This window comes from Wyeomyia smithii, chromosome 3 (genome assembly GCF_029784165.1).
Source record: "Wyeomyia smithii strain HCP4-BCI-WySm-NY-G18 chromosome 3, ASM2978416v1, whole genome shotgun sequence".
NCBI lineage: Eukaryota > Metazoa > Arthropoda > Insecta > Diptera > Culicidae > Wyeomyia > Wyeomyia smithii.
This window is the reverse complement of record NC_073696.1, coordinates 210,264,113-210,285,119: the sequence shown is the minus strand read 5'-3', so window position 1 is coordinate 210,285,119 and position 21,007 is coordinate 210,264,113. Positions and strand designations below refer to the sequence as shown.

General features: G+C 40.6%; 1 protein-coding gene across 3 annotated transcripts in view; it reads left to right on the top strand.

Moving 5' to 3' along the window:
* LOC129727827 (protein crumbs) overlaps positions 1–18,274 on the top strand; it is a 111,800-nt gene extending 93,526 nt beyond the window's left edge. For all 3 annotated transcript variants that reach the window (XM_055686040.1, XM_055686038.1, XM_055686039.1), the window contains 7 exons: positions 702–1,396; positions 1,479–3,592; positions 13,516–14,675; positions 14,738–14,865; positions 14,924–15,168; positions 15,227–15,398; positions 16,986–18,274. In XM_055686040.1, the coding sequence (XP_055542015.1) occupies positions 702–1,396; positions 1,479–3,592; positions 13,516–14,675; positions 14,738–14,865; positions 14,924–15,168; positions 15,227–15,398; positions 16,986–17,216 (4,745 nt within the window). In that variant the 3' untranslated portion in view covers positions 17,217–18,274. The remainder of the gene's footprint in view (positions 1–701; positions 1,397–1,478; positions 3,593–13,515; positions 14,676–14,737; positions 14,866–14,923; positions 15,169–15,226; positions 15,399–16,985) is intronic.
* Positions 18,275–21,007: the final 2,733 nt, after the last annotated feature.

Below are 21,007 nucleotides of genomic sequence, written 5' to 3'. Positions count from 1 at the left end.
ACGTTTATCGTTTTCCTTCGATTTTTAAATGAAGAATAAAAAACTGCTCGAAAGGTCTTAGATGACGTTTCGCCCATGCACGGTATATGAGAGAACTGTCATTTAAGGCATTTCGAGCAGATTTTTATCTTTCATTTAAAAATCAAAGGATAATGATAAACATTTTTTAAAAATCACTTGCACTCTTCACTCTTGCACAGCTGATATATAAAAATCAGAGAACCGTTAAAAACTTTAGGACCCCATTAAAAGCTAGAAAGCAATCAATACCTCTTTTATTAGATGAATTGATGCAGATTAAGAAGTATTAGAAGTAAAATTTTATATTTGAAACAGAGACGGTAGTTACAGTCAAAATTTCGAAAAGTTCATTACAACATAAAGCAGAAATATATAAATAACAAATGACACAATTGAGCTTCATTTGCCAGGTAATAGTTTATCTTTGGAAAGCCTATTAAATTGTTCTATAGTATTAATGATTAAGAAGAAAGCAATCCTATCTAAAAAAAACCTCAGGAAAAAAAAAACAAAACAAAATTAGAATTATAAGAAAAAGAACACCACAGCGACGTAAAAAAAATAACTAACAGCACAGATTATTTACTGCATGCCTACCGAAGAAAAAAAAACTCAAACTGAATAATAAACACCACAAGCTAATTCCTTTTTTGCTTACTTTCCCTTCTCAACCTAAAAAGGATCCCGCTGCGAGTCGCCCATTGCACTTCCCTACTCGGACACGGAGTGCAACTGCCAGAACGGCGGAAGCTGCACACCAAACAGTAGCTCACCTTGCGTCTGTCCACCCGGCTACGAGGGAACGCACTGTGAGCTGCCGGTCGTATGCACGGCGACCAACTGCCAGGAACCGTACCGCTGTATCGGCGGAAAGTGTCAGTGTCCGGAGAACATGAACTGTGACCATGCCTGCGCGTCGATGCCCTGTCTACATAATGGGTCCTGTTTCGCGAAAGGCCAGGATTACGTCTGCCAGTGCCCACCAGGATACGAGGGAAAACGTTGTGAAAGTGATGTAGACGAGTGTAAGATCAAGGAGAAGATCTGTGGCAACGGTATCTGCCAGAATACGCCCGGTTCGTTTCGATGCTTCTGTACGCCTGGTTACACGGGCTTGAATTGTGATCTCGATGTAGACGAGTGCCTTAGCCATCCGTGTAAAAACAGTGCTCAGTGTTTGAACAAGGAGAACGATTACGAGTGCATTTGTCCGCCTGGTTACAGTGGAAAAGACTGCAGCACGAATATCAACGAGTGTGAAAGCAATCCATGCTCGAAGGGATCATCCTGCATTGACCGGGTGGCGAACTTTTCGTGTGTCTGCATACCGGGAATGACGGGTCGGCTGTGCGAAATTGACATTGATGATTGTGAGGTGAGTTTCAACTTCTGTATCACATTAAAAATAACCCCTCTCAAAACCGTATTTTATCCTTTCTCTTTTTTCAAATTTTCAGTCCCAGCCTTGCCTAAATGGAGGCCGCTGTATCGACTTGCTAGGCGGTTTCCAGTGTGATTGCAACCAGACCGGTTACTCTGGTTCCTACTGTCAGGTCAACATCAACGAGTGTGACCCGAACCCGTGCAAAAACGCAGCCAGCTGTATTGACAAGGTGAACGATTACGCCTGCAAGTGTTATCCGGGTTACACGGGTAAAAACTGCGAGGAAGATATCGACGAGTGCGAGTCGAATCCGTGCCAGTACTCCGGAAAGTGTCTAGAACGGTCCAATGTCACTCTGTACTATATAAAGAACAAAAATCTGCCAGCGATCTTTTCGCAGCAGTTCCAGTTCGAAAACGCCAGTGGGTATGAGTGCGTTTGTGTGAACGGAACGATGGGGAAGAATTGTGAGATTAATATCAACGAGTGTGAGAGTAGTCCTTGTAGGAACGGCAACTGTGTGGATGGAATCGGAAACTACACGTGCGAGTGCGAACCAGGTTTCGAAGGAATGCACTGTGAAACGGATATAGACGAGTGTTTGAAGTATCAGCCTTGCGTCCACGGAACCTGCATGGATGGACGCAACAATTATAACTGTGACTGTGATGGGTTGTGGGGAGGAAAAAATTGTTCTGTTAGACTAACTGGTTGCGTGAATGAACCATGTTTGAACGGTGGTGCTTGCATACCCTATCTGGAGGATGAAACGGAACACAAATTCAATTGTTCGTGTCGACAAGGATTCCAGGGAGAAACATGTGACACGGTTACGACCATGTCACTCGCTAAAAGCAGTTTACTGATAGTGAATACATCGAGAGATGAAGGATATGACATTCAGCTGAGATTTAAGACAACTTTACCGAACGGTATTCTGGCCTTCGGAAACGGCGCTACCTCGTACATTCTAGTATTGAACAACGGAAGACTTAATCTGCACTCAGCGCTGCTGAATCGTTGGGAAGGAGTCTTCATAGGATCGGGACTAAATGACAGTAAGTGGCAGAAAGTTTTCGTAGCCATTAACTCGTCTCATTTAGTCTTGTCCGCCAACGAAGAGCAAACCATTTATCCGATCAATTCCTACGAGGGTACCAACGGAAGTAACACCTCGTTCCCGATAACCTATTTGGGAGGAACGACACCAACTCTGGCTAAACCTTATTTGAAGCATATCGCAAAAGCCGTCTCCAGCTTCGTTGGATGCATGGAAGACGTTGTCATTAACGGTCAGTGGGTTCTTCCAGGACAGGAGCAGGAGTTCACAACACTGCACAATATTGACACCGGATGTCCTCGCACTCCACAATGCGAACCCAACCCTTGCAACTCGAACGGACAATGTACCGATCTGTGGCACACGTTCTCCTGCAGCTGTCAACGGCCACACTTGGGTCAGACTTGCAAGTACAACATCACCGCCGCAACTTTCGGACATGAAAACACTACTCGATCGGCTGTCAAGGTAATTGTGAGCGAATCCGCTCGACGGGCGATACGGTCAGTATTGGACATATCAATGTTCATTCGAACGCGGCAAGGTTCCGGAATGGTGTTCTACCTTGGAAGCGATCCTGATATGGACAACAACCAAAATCCAGCGGACGACTCGTACGTGGCTGCCTTCCTTTCCAAAGGAGAGCTGCTCGTGCGAATGATCTTTAACGACACCCCCGAAGGTTATACCGTGGGTGGAAATAAACTCGACAATGGCTACCTTCATCTTATAGAGGTGATACGTAACTCGACACTTATACAAGTGAAACTAAATGGAACCGAGTATTTCCGGAAGACTCTATCCTCTTCTGGACAGTTGAACGCTCAAGTGCTTTACCTAGGTGGACCGCCTCCGTATGCGGATTCGATAAACAGTTTGTACAAGGACGAATCGGAGAGACAATTTTTCAAGGGTATCATTCAGGATGTCCAGGTGTCGAATGGTTCGCATGAAATGATTGTCGAGCTGTATCCTCTCAACGAGGAAGGGTTAACTCTGCCGCCTCCATTTGGGAAAGTGACAATCGATCGCAGCTCGGTGCTGGAGGGTGTAGTGACAGATGACCTCTGCCGAACGCAGCCTTGCAAGCATGACGCCATCTGTGGCAACACTTGGAATGATTTCGTGTGAGTATATGTGTTATAATACCTATCTCTACAAGTTCTAGTTCATCATCATACTAATCAGGAAACCGAATTCAAAATTATCTATCGTTTTTTCAATGTCATTGTAATGTGCATACCACATCTAAAATCGATCGCTCGCGCATCGTGCATTTGTGCTACTAGTCGCTGCAAAGGGAGCAATCTAAAGGACAGATTACAAATGCTTCTGCGACTATGGAGTATCCATTTTCAGGCTAGGTAACATTACAGTTCGACATTTGCGTTTACACTTACTTATGTAAGCCTGGTGAATTTGCTCTAAGCTCACGTTCGAATCTGCGTAGTTTGTCAAACTATCGCTTGTATTAAACACATAAAAAAACTGCTAATCTGGACAGTAAGTAGTCATAAATTTTTGTCTCGAATAGATTTTAAATAGAGAGAGTTTTTGGGATTGTTGTGACTGCCCTGTAGTTACTTCACACACTAATAAGGGTGCCGAGAGTTTTCAATCAGTTATTTTAGATCTGTTGTTTCTTTGGTACATTTGTACATTCAAAATGTCATCATCCAGCTTCATATTTAAAATACGAATACTAAACTTTTTTACTCTAATTGCTTCGCGTGAACTGCAGCAACTCAACAGGGTAAGTCGATATTCAAAGTGCTGTGTTGTAAAATTGAAGTATAATTTCCTTTTAACGTAACGTTGCGTTGCAAAATTCATCTCCAAATTTGCTATTCTAGGCGCCTATTGTAACGCATTAGACCCAAGACATACCCTCTCAACAATGTTCGTTTAGACCGAGATTTTATCGCAACCTTCTAGAAATCATAAGACTTTGAAACCTCATATGTAGCAATTTGTTTTTACTGATTTTATGACTCTACGGTTGACTGGCGATGTCGACGTTTCCTGCAAAATTGAAAAGTGTGGAAACTCGCTTTTCTATAATTTTTAAAGAACTTCTAGATTGATGGAGAGAATGACTATATATACAGTATATTTCTTCATTTTATTTACCTGACGGAGTGAAATAGATTTGTACGTGGTCAATACTTTGACTTCTAGGCAAGATGAATCCAGGATTTTTTTTACAACTTGTTTCAAATTGCAACTTCGACTATGCTTCATACTTCGCTATCAATATTCATGCGCCTTTAAAACTCTTTACAACTTGCTCACTTTACTTTTACTTTTATGGCGACAGATCATAGAGAATCGATGCCGAATTCAGAATTCGCCGCTATAAAACGTGGTGCGGGATCTGTCTCGATGTCGTCTGCCTCTATCCGGGTCTTTGTTGAGTATTATTTTTACAGGTCGCTTATCTGCCATACATGCTACGTGGCCAGCACACTGTAACCTGCTGTCTTTCATCAACTTGACAATATCAGCGTGTTTGTTAGTTTGTATACTGCGTACAACTCATGATTCATGTGGCCTGCAGCATCCTTTCTGCCACCGACTATTGACCGCACGATTCTACGCTTGAGATCCCCCACCTATCATTACATATGGCAGGTACTGGTACGGTGTGGTTCCTGATGTCGTTAATCGCTCTATAGAAGTTCCTCGTGTCGTACCTAGTAAATCAGTTCTCTGCATCCCCGACGACAAGATCGTAGTATTCACGACTCTTATGGCAGTGAAGCCTCTTTTCGGCCAGCTCTATTTTCCCGGTATCTCTCACGCGTCACACGACTTGCTATTCCTAATGTGTTAGTGTAGGCCAGGTTTTTTCTCCGTTACTTCTTGACACTAAGCATCTAACCTTCTACTTCGGGTGGTTCCCACTGCTATACCTATCAGCTCTCGCGCTGTTTCATTGACCGCGTCATGGATGTGCTTCCAGTGCACGTTCAGGTCCACTTCAACCGGTTCATTGATCCGTCTTTCAAGTTTCCGAGTGGAGTAACTACTTTTGACAGCCTGATAACCTCTAGATGTTCATAAGAATCTTTCTCTTCGATCTCGATTTAGATACGTTGGACAATCGTGTGCGAATCTTTCCTACCACAAGATAGTGATCTGAATCGACGTTCGACCCCCGAAAGGACCGCATCTAACGTTTTGGAAGTGGCTGCCGTCGTTCAACATGTGGTCGATCTGGGAGCAGGTCATTCCTTTGGCAACGAATTTATCTATCCTCAAGTCACTGTCTTTGGTGGTAGAGTGAAGACTTCCCCTACTTACTTTCCCAAATAACGGAGTGAAAGAATTCCTCCCGTCCAACTTCTGCATTCATATCAACGACGACGATCTTTTAACGTTCTGTTACCGCCACTGTGTTATAGCCAAGGATGGAAAAACTCGTATCGCCTAACAATCATTCAGGTATCATTTCTGAACGTGCTATTTATAAGCTTTCAATCCTAGCAAACCATCGCTATTAAAAGTTACACATTCTCAAGCTTGCAAGAAACAACTTAAAGCAATGAAATCTATGGTAGCTTTCTTTGATGATTTTGTTTCAGTATTGCCTGCTTTAGGCGGAGCGAGCTACATCTAGCGAGTGTTTCACGAAAGAATCGTAAATGATTGCACTCAAGCGATCGCAATGATTCTTTCAAATGTTGGCTGCTTGTAGGCTGAATTCGGCTACTCCACGTCGTGCTTTCACCGTGATATACCACGATAATTCTTGGTGATATCAAGTATCACATGCTAATGCACCATGCTGCAATTTCCGTTAGCATTGATGATATCTGCTTCCTCCGGTAAGCAAACAATTGAACGCAATCTAACGTTCATTTGGATTCATAGTTTTGTATCACTGGCGATAACTTCTCAAAGATTCTCGCGATAATGTTGAGTGCAAGTGAACTTGGATACAATAAATACTATCGTGTTTGAATCATTCAGTCTCCTTCTATGGTAGTCGGAACTCTTAGAAGCGAAAAACAATCAACAGCGTTTCTATGGAAAACTTGTACGCGAGTGGAAATAGTTGAACGATAACTGATGAATCAAAGAACACATTTGCATGAAATATTGCTAGTGAGTGAACTTTTCCATGCTTGGTTATAGCCGCTCTAACACTCCAAATACCAAATATCCAATCGTTGTCCATTTTTCGTTTGCCTAGGTCAATATTGATTGTTCCGATTCGCATTATTCTCTGAACTGTTCGTAGCATATTTGTCAAAGCTTGCTGCCTTACTAGGACCGCGATGTCTTGTTTCGCGACGGGGCTGCCATCAGGAATTTAGCGAAAGTTACCAACAAGCTTCATAGGAATGAAAAATTTCGACGATGAAAGATAAAGTCGTCAAGGCGTTAAAATAGCCTGCTCAAATTATGGCTCCAGTTTGAAAATATTATAACGTTTTCAATAAAAATGGACTTTTTCGGATGGTGATAAGGAAAACTTAAACGGATAATTGAGTATGATAAATTTTCCATGGAAGGTTATCATATTAGCTTACTTGCATAAAAATTCTACGCCTTGTTAGTGGCCTTCCGACAGTAAACTAAAACATTCGCCACGGCGGACCTCGGTTTTCGTGACAAAATTGTTGGAGTACATCTTACGCCTCAGGTTTGCCCAGAAATTCTCGATGGGACGCAGCTGGGGGACGTTGGGTGTGTTCGTCGATTTGGATACCACATCGATATTCAGCCGCTCCATCTTCTCCTCTGATCGCTTCGAGTAGATCCGGCCAGAGCACCGCGTCTCCGCCCTTTTGGTATTTTTTTTTAACGACGTTACTTCCGGCAGGCACTTCGTACTAATTTCCCCGTTCAAGGCCAGTCTGGAGCAAAAAAGAGTGCCCTTGACACCCCCTTCCGTTGTGTTCCGGTGTGTCTCGGAGCTCCCTTCCTTCGGGGGGAAAGTAAAATACGAAGTGCTCTGCCAGTCTTTGCCATCCATGGTGAGATAGGTCTCGTCGTCCAACACCACCGCCACGTCGCGATTCATCGGGAAAATCGACTTGACCATCGTATTCAGTCGCTGCCGCTGAGTAATTGCGGACAGAACTGCCGCTTCCTGACATGTATGTCCATGTTTGCCACGTACTTTTTCACTGCTTGACCGGTTGCACCGATCTCCCGGTCAAGCGCACGCTACATTGCCACTTTTCTCTCGGTCTTCCTTTTCAGCATCCTGAGGAGCTTCTTGTTATTCAGGGTCGTCGGCCAATGGGAACCGGGTTTTGTTTTGATTGCCGGAACGAGCGTATCCGGAGTCTACAACGCGCGGCGTGGTACCGTTCTTTGAACGTACACACTTCTGAACGAAGCAGTCATCACGGTTAAAGTTTGAGTGATAGAGCTGCCAATTTTTTTCTGCTGACTCATGGGTTATTATGATTGATGCTGCATGGGTAGTTTCGTCAGTGCGTGCAAAAGTAAACCTATGAAAAATCGGCAATTTCGGTCATTTTTTAATGCAAACATTATGGATGACTAACTTATATTTTTGTATAGAAGGCAGTGTATGTAATTTTACGAGAATGCAAGGCCTTGAAAAAAACATACCTTTACCAGACTGGACTCGATTCTCTGATATCTCCGGTAAGGTGTTTTATCCAGTTAAACCTAGCCCAATATAGTAACACCCTCTACTATTGTGTCACGTTCCTAACAAGCCAGCCATATTCTACGTGGACAGTTTTGGGGGTTGAAATGTCCACGGTTAATTTTTTCCCGAGCTTACATAGATAGTTATCCGCGGAACCTCTCCTTCCAAAAGTCAAAATCATCAAAAAAATGTCGTCAAAAATGTGGATGGCCCTAACACACCTTAATTAACTATACACAGGCTTTCGAATACACCGACTCTTCTATCATTTTCCCCTGATAAAATAATATGCTAGAGCGATCAAGTTAGCTGGTGAAAATATCGCAATCGTTCGTTAGGGAATCCTGTTCTGTGCTCAATGTACTACTGCGCTGTTTTGCTGCATGAATCCTTGGTTAAGTAGAAAGAACCGATCAGAGTAACATCTGATTAGCAATTTGGGCCGATCGGGTGGATTTACTCTGCCCACGCATGTGTAGTGTCATTTCTTGCTCTGCCAGCTACTGTGCTAACCATGAGGCAATGTTATCTGTTTTTTTAATATTCGCGTTGACGGCGTTGCTGGTATTTGCGCAATTTTTGCAGGCGAACAAAAATAAGGAAATATTCTTGCTTCTATCATCACGCACATTTTGATAATTACATATGAAAGTTCGCGTAGATGAGATCAACCTTCAAAATCTCTTAACACCGTCAACGCGAAACGCAATAATATCAATGTTTATTAGTAGCCAAGCTATGTCAACTGCTTTATTTAGGCAAAGCAAAGGAAATCCTACAAAACCCGAGAGCACCTTAATTCTATGAAGGATTAGTTTGAAACCACAATTGGATTTTAAATTTTTACTCCGTCGAAAACTGAGCAGTTAAAATCAGTGCTCACTCAATCGGAGATGTGTAAATTAATGTTTTTTATTTGCACCATGAATCACAGTGCTCTTTTTTGGATTGCGTTTATAAAAGTTCGTGGTTGTGAAAATGGCTATCTTTGATGTTTTTTGCTCAAGAGCTGTATCAAATCAAGCAAAACTATGTGTTGAATGCATATGCAGCACGTGTTTGCTGCCTACTGTTACCAAGAGCAAGATTTTTCATCCACACAGCCTTACTATACACACGGCCTCTTGAGAGCTATGTTTGTGACTGAAAGAGAGTGTCTCCTCACACGCAGAGAGTATGAGTGACGTACTAAAATATATACAGCCTGTGTGTTATCGCGACTTTCGGTCGATATTCCCCTGCCGAACGCGTTTAACGGAAAATCTCCATTTTTCTAAAATTACTTTACGAACTAATTTGATTTTTTGTCTAACGATTACATTCTATGTTTTTGTAAAGTAGGTGTATGTAATTTTACGAGAATCCAAAAATGAAACGAGAAATCAGGGTATAAATTGGTTTAACTGGATAAATCACCATGTCAAAGATTGTGGGTTCGAGTCTCGTCTGAATAAGGTATGATTTGTCTAAAGCCCGATTCAAACCATCAGTTTTCATTTCATTTTCCGCTTTCTCGTAAAATTACACACGGTTCATACTTTACACAAACACATGATGTAGTCGTAAGAAAAAAAGGAACTTAGTTCGAAATTTTTCTATTTGGCAGCAAGTGTAGAGATGAAGGTGAAAATAAGAATGAACTGAAAAATATGATATTGGAAACTTCGAAAAATAAAGTTCAGCAGGTGGGACTCGAACCCACAACTGCTAATCTCCGGTCAAATGCGTTTCCGTCACACCAACGCAGTCTAGATTTCTAAAAGCCTGTTTTGTTTTGCTCTCTCAGTTTTCGCACTTCTTGCATTTACTCAGTAGGGACTATATTTTGGTGAATGACTTAGTTCGAAAAGTAAAAAATAATTATTAGGTTAATGGTTCGTATCAGTTTTCGTGTACTATGAACAACGATTAAAACCCTGTAGCATTTAACGTTTGCGGTAACAAAATGGACTTTTTTCAGATGGTGATGAAAAAAAAATAAGACAGATAATTAAGTTTGATTAATTTCCCATTAATGGTAATTATATTATCTTATTTGCGAAAAAATTCTACGTCCTTGCGAGCGGCTTTCCGGCAATTAACCGGGACATTTGCCATGGCGAACGAAAACATGCGTGTAGGCATGTTTTTAGGCTTTTTTTATTTATTCCTCCTCCGTTTTCGCGACAAAATTGTTGGAATAGATCTTGCGCTTCAAGTTTGCCCAGAAATTCTCGATTGGACGCAACTGGGGGACGTTGGGCGGATTTGCCGACTTCGGTACCACATCGATATTCAGCCGCTCCATCTCCTCCAACGATCACTTCGAGTAGTGGGCCAACGCCAAATCTGGCCAGAACACCGTGTCTTCGCCCTTATGGTATTTCTTGATGAACGACGCAGCTTCTGGCAGGCACTTCGTACTATAAATTTCCCCGTTTACGGCCAGCCCGGAGCGAAAGAAGAGCGGCTTTGACATCCCCTTCTCGCTGATTGTCAGTCACAGCAGCACCTTCTTGGGGAACTTGGTGTGTGAAATAAATTACACCTCGGAGCTCACTTCCTTCGTGGGAGAAGTGAAATACGAAGTACCCAGCCAGTCGTTGCCATCCAGGGTGCGATAGGCTTGCTGTCCATCACCACTGCCTCGTCGCGATTCGCCGGGAAAATCGACTTGACCATCTCATTCTACCGCTGTCGCTGAGTCATTGCCTGCAGCTCCGAGACCAGTGGACGGGACTGCCGCTTCCTAACATGTATGTCCATGTTCTCCAGTTACTTTTTCACTGTTTTACCGCATACACCAACCTCCCGGCTAAGCGCACGCAGCGATGTAGCCACTTTTCCCTCGGTCTTCCTCTTCAGCATCCTTTGAAGCTTCTTGTCGCTCAGGGTCGTTGGCCGATCGTTGTCCAATAGTGTCAAGATGTTGTAGATGCTAGAACGGACATACCCGGCGTCCACAAAGTGCCGCACGATGTCCGTTTGTGACGCGGCGGAGTACCGTTCTTTTAACGCGCACACTTATGAACGGAGTAGCTTCACTTTTTTCGCCATTACAGTTAGAGTTTGACTGATAGAGCTGTCAAATTTTTTCTGCTAACTCATGTGTTACTATGATTAATGATGGATGAATAGTTTCGTCACTACGATTAAAGGTAAACCCATGAAAAATCGGCAATTTTTGTCCATTTATTACCGCAAACGTTATCAACGGGATGCTGAATAGTAAATTATATACTATCTAAAGATGCAATTGTAAACCTACAAACAGTGACACAAGCCAGCGAAACCAGCTTTGGAAACTATGCGCTAGTATATTGCCGGTAATCGCAGGTCAGTCCCATCTGTAATTTTGTCAATTTTGAGTTAGCATCGTATTTTGGCCTAGCTTTGAGTATATTTTCAGATGTACCGATAAAAAAAAGTGGTTTGTTCAACAAAAGTGGAAATCAATACCAAGTCGAATTGTCACATTAGGCAAAGTAACCGCAAGTCAGTCTCCAATCTCCAAAGGTGATGCTCGAACCTCAAATGGATTTGGATCATCTTGCCATTTGTTGTCGGATTAACCAACTGCAGTTCCGGCTTCAGTTTCTTTATCCGAGTCACCGGATAAGGTTTCATCGGTTCCGTACATCATGAGATTTTCCAACGTCGACATTTCTTTAAAGGTTCTCATGGACATACACTTCCTAACAGCGAAGGATTGACAGTTTTCCACGGCAACGAAAAACAACACGTCAACACGCACTATAGTTTCAACATGGCAATGTGACTGACTTGCGGTTACTTTTCTCTTCGGTGTAGAATGTAACGGCAAGTCAGTCACACTCAAAGTTTTTATCATAAAATCAATTATATCAATGGTTTTTACAACGTAATTAGTGCAGGCTAGTATGCAAACTATATTTTAGCATGAATATTGTCAACATAGTTAATCTTAAATAAGTGATAACTGAGCGTGAATAAAATATCTTTCGAAGCTGTTTTCTCGTTTTAACTTTTTTACAGATGGGACTGACTTGCGGTTACCGGCAGTATAATCAAACAAAACTGGATTGAGCTCAACCTAATCGTACGCTACCTTGAAGTCTAAACATGTGATTAGATCGTTTTACTTGAAAACCGCACTGACAAAGCTTTTTGGCAATAATGGTGTCAGTCCGATAGCAGTCCGATAATTACATTGAACGTATTGACAACAGAGCATCACAAAAAAAAACGAAAAATGTACTCCGTGTGTCGATTCGGCATTTTCCCTCTCTTTTTTTATTTGCTTATGATGAATGTCGTGTGACAGCTGTTAAAAAAGGCTGTGGGAAGAAAAAGCGTAAGGAGTAAAATCAGGACTACTCGGCACCTTATTGTGGGCTGTGTACTGAAGGATGTATGTATCGCATACCGAATGTTAGGTATATACAACCATACATGCCGTCGTCGACATGGGAATAAGGTGAACGGCAAAGTAAAAACATTCGTGTATGTGGAACTAGACGGTAACGTTAAGCCTGTAGTACACTCTTTGTCTAATGGTCAAATATTTGACCTTCCGACATAATGGTCAAATTTATTTGACATCATGATTGTTGTTTGCCCGTGTTTGCCCCATGTTAAAATCGGAGAGTGACCAAATTTTTATCTGTCAAAAAGAGACAAATATTTGACACTCGATCAAAGAGTGTACTACAGGCTTTATAGTCGCAAAACTTTTTTTCTGTCGGCTGTTATTATTTTGCCAATACCACTACTGTCATAGAAGGGACGCTCTCGAATGTCATAAAGAAAACTGTCATTGCTTAGTACATTTTTTCCCCTACCTAGAAGTATAGACAGATATACATTAATTTGTCAACATAGTCTCTTCTGAATGTTATTCTTTTCTCAGCAATATTCGAAACCATGTTTATACAAATACCCGATTATTCCATTAACTGCAGCCTTCTTCTCTAATAAATCCTTCACTCCAGTGTTTATTTTAAAACATGCAGTTCCAGTGTTTTGTTGAAAACATCCAAAAGTTTGGCAAGTATGTTGTCCTTTTCAAGTCCTTGACCGTTATTTAACACCTAGACTGCTTTCTTACTTAGTACGGGATTGATAAATACACGTTTTTTTGGACTCTCAACCTTTTTCGACAGCACATCAAAATGTTTCTGAAATCATTATCGCTTAAGAGTAGTAGTCAAGTCATCTCATTTTACTCTGATGCGTCATAGCTGTTGTTGAAAAGTGAGCTGATAGGTGTTTTGATAGGTGCCGCTATTTTCTTTATAAACATGGTACCGAAGTTATTGAACATCTCGAAGATGTGGCTAAAAAGATGTTATAATGAAAACTAAATAATATTCTTTAGAAAGAAACCAATAGTAATATAACTTTAAATCCGATATTAAAAATTCTTGTGGTCGAATCTCAAATAATTGTTCTATCCACCAGTTGCACCTGTCCCCGCGGCTACAAGGGTAAACTCTGCCAGGAGATACAGTTCTGCGAGTTGCAAAAGTGTCCTCAGAATGCCACCTGCCAGAACCTGGACACCGGTTACGAGTGCATCTCCAATATGACCTTTCACGACGATAACGAACCACTGAAGTTTTCGTTCAACCCAGGCACGTCCGATCTGCTGCACAACCCTAAGGATAACAGCAACATGGACACAATCGAGATCTCCTACAGGACCAAATTTGGCGGCACGCTGCTGTACGTTCAGGACAGTGATATGTACTTTGAAATTTCAACCATTCGGAAGCTGGTAACCATATCGTGGAGGCTGTCGATGGAACTGCCCGAGCAGTATCGATTCGAGTACGAAGACGATGACAACTACGGTTGGCATACGGTATTCATAATGGTTACCTCCAATGGAAAATTGGAAGCTGGTTGGAAGGGATGGGAAACGACCCTCGATCCACAGCCTAGCATTTCCGTAAATATTGACTATCTAGCGTTTAAACACCTTTTTTCGGGTAAACATTTCATCTATCTGGGTGGAATGCCCGTATTATCTCACATTGAGAATAATTCCGTTGTAAACGGTGGAATTGACAAGGGCTCCACATTCAAAGGATGTTTAGGAGAAACTCGAGTCGGTGGTTATTTGCTGCCGTATTTCCCCCACGACGTGATCTATCCAGACACGTTCCAGTTCACCGGAGCTCATTTTAACCTCAACTCTAGCCAGCCGGAGGAAGGTTGCGTTCTTTGCTTCCAACAGTCTTGTAAAAACGGTGGCGTCTGCAGTAATCCCTCGGAGAAGTACGCCTGCGATTGCCCTGCAGGTTACGAAAGCGATGACTGCTCGCAGAACATCGACGAATGTTTGACCGCTAACTGCACCAACAACTCAACTTGCATAGACGGAGTGGCCAGTTTTACTTGCCGGTGCCTCGAAGGTTACGAAGGTGATTTGTGCGAATACGAAATCGACGAATGCATGTCGAACCCCTGTCATAACGGAGGCACCTGTACCGATCTGGTAGCAGGCTACCAGTGCGAATGTACGGAGGAATATGCCGGACAGCAGTGTGATACGTTCAGGCTGGTAACCTGCGAGAACCAACCGTGCAAAGCTGGCTCAATTTGCATCGACGGATTTAGTAAGTCATCACTTACAATCAAGCAGAACAAATAATATTGCTTATTTTATCTTCGCCTGTAGATTCCACAACAGGAAACAATTTCACCTGTTCATGCAAACCAGGATATGCGGGACCGTTGTGCGATACCCCTTTCTGTCAGCTCGAGGAATGCCGGAACGATGCAGTTTGCATTACCAGTGAGGAGAACGTAAGTTTGAACATCTACAATTTGTTACAGGGAAAATAACATGTAGACTTCTCTTCAGGTTCCAATATGCCGTTGCACGCCCGGCTACATGGGACGCCTCTGCGAAATCGAAATCGACGAATGTGAATCGGCCCCCTGCCTTAACGGGGGCCAGTGTATCGACTTCATCAGCATGTACCGGTGCAACTGTTCTGGCACTGGTTTCGAGGGTCACAACTGTGAATTAGATATCGATGAATGCTACGAAGAACGAATAAGCTGCGGTGGGCGAGGGTTATGCATCAACACGAGAGGTTCCTTCAGGTGGGACATTCACCTAGCTTACAGTTTGAATAGAATACATTGTTTATTCTCGCTTCAGGTGTCAGTGTGACGAAGGAATGTGTGGCAAAGAGTGTGCCCAAATAGATCCCTGTCGACTTAATCCCAACGTATGTGAAAACGGTGGAATCTGTATCGAAGACTGCGACAAAGACCACCGGTACTACTGCAACTGTACCGCTGGTTTTACCGGCATCAACTGCTCCGAACAGGTATGTTAACGTTACTGAAACAAGCTACGCTTCGTCATCGCTTCATTTGGGCCAACGTTTGGAGTGTTGCGGCTAACCTTATGCGCTTCATCATCTGACTAAAACATCACTATCCTCGTGTTGTGTTTTTTTTTTCTTTTATAGGCTGGCAATAGAGTCACTCAGATACACTATTTGGATACGGTGTACTATTATGTCGATAAGATTGTGGGGAGTGTTCTTTTCTTTTTGTAACATACCTACATAAGCTTTTCACGATCATGTAAAATTCAAATTTATTCCTGGAAACTAACAAATTTGTAGAATGTTCTCTGTTGAAACTAATATGCATGCATCGTTTATTTAGTTATATCTCTAACTCTACTGTATTCGTTTGTTCATCTATTGTTTCTTGTTTTTCGTTAAAAAACATTATTACAAGGTCTAAATTAGGGAGTTGTTGATAGTAAAAATTCTAAGGAGTCAGGTTTATTTAGAAATGTAATATGATCAACAAGCTCTATCAAGAAAGAGAATATTCGCACGCAATATTATTATTTCTGAAGTACTATCAAAGTTGAGGAAACTTTTCATATATTGTCATTTTAAAAATCACAATTTTAGTTTCGATTGGAATAACCCCGCTCTGTAGGATGCCCTCTTTGTTGCAAAATAATTTTTGTGCAAAACTTCTTCTTATTTTCTTTTTTGTTTTAATTTATACATGGACGTCAGAAAAATACTGATAGGAGATTTTTGAAGAAAATAAACCAAGGAATCCAGAAAAAGATATTAATATTAACTGAAAGCGTTGCCAAATGAAATATTTTTGTATTTAACACTAGATTCTCAATTTTCGGCAAATGCAGCCAATTTTATTTTAAATTCGATATTTTCATCGGAAAAAGTTACGTTACATACCACCAACATTTTTACGAAAATAGTTTTGAATCACTTAATTCACGTCAAACAATCTCATTTATTTGAAGATGTCTGTGAACTTTCTAACCCAAAGAACAACCCAAGAAATGATTTTTAGGGTTTTTCTGGTTATAAAAAAAAGAAAAAAAAACCTTTCCTTTTGTTATTTTTTCAATTAAATCCCTAACATTTTATTTTTTCAATAGTACTCCTGGGTTTTTCTCTCACATTTTTTTTGCTTTTTCTTCATTGCACTTTCACCACTATTTGTTTTATTCTACGGTAATACTTCATTAAAAATAGTATTATTATAAATTTATACCCTCAAGACATGACAAATTGTTAGCCATCTCTATCTCTGCTCGCCTTATCGCGCATAGTTTGATGCTTTCTTGAACACGCACAGCGGTCTTGTTCTCCATGCAGGCTGATACAAATTTCGAACTCTTTTTTTGTCCTAGGTTGGCAAGGCTAGCCAAAGGGGGCGAGAAATAAAGAACACCGAGGAGAAAAAAAGAATATCGTTGATAAAAGAGTTACTTTACAATACATTTACCTTATTAAAACAAATTCAGTAGTTCTCATCAATAATTTTCATGCATGCATAATGCATGCAGCAATCATGTAGCCTTACTTGATATTCCATTGCAAAATAACAATTTTCGCTTGGTCTTCTCCACTCCACAGGCCGTACTGGAAGCCGAAGGAACAACCGGTGCCGACATTGCGCTGATCGTCGTCCCCGTGGTGATCGGCATTCTAACGCTGGCGGGTGCCCTGATCGGTACTTTCCTGGTGATGGCACGGAACAAACGTGCCACCCGCGGTACATACAGCCCCAGTGCCCAGGAGTACTGCAACCCAAGACTGGAAATGGACAACATGCTGAAGATACCGCCGGAGGAGCGGCTCATCTAGTGACGTACAAATTTCGCGCGCGATTGTTAGAGCATAACCTATGCGTTCTGTTGTTGCATCTCTAGCCCTGAGAAGAGCTTTATGCTTTGTTGCTGTTTATGTCCATACAAAGATGACGCACCGGTTGTCGTTTTTTTCTCTTTGTAGATAAAAAAAATATTGATCTTGTTACGGCCCCGTGGCTGCATGATTGTGAATAGACATACGACTTTTACTCATAGTAGAAAACCAGATTAAATTAATCACATACAGTTATGGTTAAGTCAACACTCTTAACAACAACATCCTGCGGTTCAACCTGTAAACTAGCTAGTTGTGGGTTTTTGTACTTAAAATCTGCCGAAAAGCGAACAAACAAGTTTTTAACTTAATGTTAAAACGATAATGTGATATGAACCCTACCCCATAAACAGAGTACGATAAGTAAAAAAGAATAATAAGAGACGACGAACGGCGAGTATTTTAACGTTACTCAAAACTGTCCTAGAAACAAAAGATCAAGGGAGAATAGAATCTAGACTTCTCTTTTAAGCAAATTATCGTTTCCGAAAGCTTTAACCTACATTCCGTCCATTAGCAAGTGTATATAGAAGACTTAAAAATGCAAAGCAAAATTGAATGTCGAAAAGAAACTAAATTCAATCCAAGTGCCGTATGTTGACTGTTTTGGAAAATGTTCCTTCCTTTGGGAAAACCAACCAACGCAAAATTTTAACCTTCGTTTTCATGTACCGATGAAGTGGTGGCGTATCCTTCCATCGGAAAACCTCTTGCTATAGGAGACTGAAATTCTAAAGCGGGAAACTGAATGTCTTTATTTTAAACCTTAACGTATAGGTATATCGTATAGTAGTTTGATTGAGTTAAAATGCGTAAGAATATCGACTACGATACAGTAAAGAGCAAACGACAAACCAGAGGCGTAATTGTTGTCACACGTTTCTCAACCATCACGATATGGCGAAGTGAAAGACTTTTTTTTGTAAAGTAGATAAGAGCATATATTTTAAAAGCGTCGTTATTAGTTTAGTGTAAAATATAGGAAATATTTAAATATATTTGGTCGGTTTTATTCACTCGATGACTAATTACACCAATCCACTCTTCTTAGTTACAAACGTGTCGAAACTTTATTTCACAGTGTTTATTGACGATAGACGGATTCCAAGACATATGGTTAATAACTGCCACTGCGACCATCATATTTGTTGTGTTTCTGCAAGGGACAGTGAAACTAACACTAAGTGGAATGAACTTATTACTATTAACCGCGTAGAACGGTTAGCTGAGATCGTGTTCCCAGTTCTGCTCCAGCTGCTTCCACAATCTCCTCCTCAATAGCGATAGTACACGTCTACCGCGGATACGAATTTCTGAGGCACGAAGAACGTCGCAGTGGCTGTACTTGGGAATTGCTGGCGATGCTTGGTTGTTTTTTTTTTTAAAGGGGGGATTTGTTAGTAGCTTAAGTATTTATGATAAATATTAGTAAATAATGAGTATGTGTGTCCAATCACAAATGGTGACTTCTCAACACTGTTAGAAATTTGTAATTCTAATTGTTAGGATTTGTTTGCTTTCGCAATTAGGACTTATCATTCGTAGGGATTTAAACCTACTTGTCAGAAAAGGGGAAGTAAACTTACAACTAGCTTAATTGCTAACTTATTGGCTATAAATAGAGCTTATCGTAGCAATTGAGGATTGCAACGATTTTTGTCGAAAATTGTTAATAATTTTATTTGACATAGCTTCTAATGGTTTAACACCAGTAAGTCTATGTAATTCGAGTGTACCAAACCAAAGAGGACGCTTCAAAATCATTTTCAGAATTTTATTCTGAATCCTTTGGGAGCGTTTTCTTCCTTGTTGAACAGCAACTTGACCAGATCGGTACAGCATAAAGCATTGCTGGTCTAAAAATTTGTTTGTAAATCAAAAGTTTGTTCTTTAAACAAAGTTTAGAATTCCTGTTAATGAGAGGATATAAACATCTCGTATATTTGATGCACTTGGCTTGTATACTCTCAATGTGCTCTTTGAAAATAAGTTTTTTTATCATAAATTAGTCCCAAGTACTTAACCTTGTCGGACCAACTTAAAATAACCCCATTCATCTTGACAACGTGATTATTGTTTAGCTTGAGGAAAAAAGCCCTAGGCTTATGCGGAAAAATTATCATTTGAGTTTTAGAAGCATTGGGAGAGATTTTCCACTTTTGCAAGTAGGAAGAAAAAATATCTAAACTTTTCTGCAATCGACTGCATATGACACGAAGACTTTTTCCTTTTACGGAAATGCTTGTGTCATCGCAGAACAATTACTTTGTGCATCCTGGAGGCAAATACAGGAAGATCTGAAGTGAATATGTTGTACAGGACTGGACCCAAGACTGAACCTTGAGGTACACCTGCTCTGATAGGAAATCTATCAGATTTTGAATTCTGATAGACAACCTGCAGAGTTCGATCAGTAAGATAATTTTTTAAAATTTTGATTAGGAAAATTGGAAAATTAAAAGTTTGCAATTTCGCAATCAAACCTTTATGCCAAACACTGTCGAATGCTTTTTCTATGTCTAAAAGAGCAAGCAGCTTCAGTGGAATAACCTTCAGATTTGTTAGTTCGTATCATATTAGTAACTCTGAGCAATTGATGAGTAGTGGAATACCCATGGCGAAATCCAAACTGTTCATTTGCAAAAATTGAATTTTCGTTGATGTGTGACATCATTCTGTTAGGAATAATTCCCTCAAACAATTTACTTATTGAAGAAAGCAAACTGATTGGTCGATAACTTGAAACTTCAGCTGGGTTCTTATCCGGTTTCAAAATTGGAGTAATTTCTGCATTTTTACATAATTTGGGAAAATATGCAATTTTGAAGCAGCAATTGAAAATTTTCACTAAAAATTCCATTGTGCTCTCAGGGAGATGTTTGATTAGTATATTGAAGATTCCATCGTCACCAGGTGCTTTCATATTTTTGAAATTTTTAATAATTGATTTAATCTCATTCAAGTTAGTTTCAATTATTTCTGCAGGTAAAAAATTCTGGGAAGAAATCAAATCAAATTGACGTGTGACTTCATTTTCAATTGGACTCACAAAATTCAAATTTGAGTTATGAACACTCTCAAACTGCTGAGCAAGTCTTTGAGCCTTTTGTTCATTGGATACAAGAAAACGTTCACCATCTTTTAAAACTGGAATAGGCTTTGAAGGTTTCTTAAGAATCTTCGACAGCTTCCAAAAAGGTTTGGAATATGGTTTCAATTTTTCAACTTTAGTCTCAAAATTTTGATTTCTCAGAAGAGTAAATCTATGTTAAATCTCTTTCTGTGAATCTTTATAAATAGTTTTAAAAACAGGGTCACGAGAACGTTGATATTGACATCTGCGAACATTTTTCAAACGAATTAGAAGTTGAAGATTTTCGTCAATTATTGGTGAATCGAATTTCACTTGAGCCTTTGGAACAGAATAATTTCTGGCATCAATAATCAAGGTTCAGTCTTGGGTACAGTCCTGTACAACATATTCACTTCAGATCTTCCTGATTTGCCTCCAGGATGCACAAAGTAATTGTTCTGCGATGACACAAGCATTTCCGTAAAAGGAAAAAGTCTTCGTGTCATATGCAGTCGATTGCAGAAAAGTTTAGATATTTTTTCTTACTACTTGCAAAAGTGGAATATCTCTCCCAATGCTTTTAAAACTCAAATGATAATTTTTCCGCATAAGCCTAGGGCTTCTTTCCTCAAGCCAAACAATAATCACGTTGTCAAGA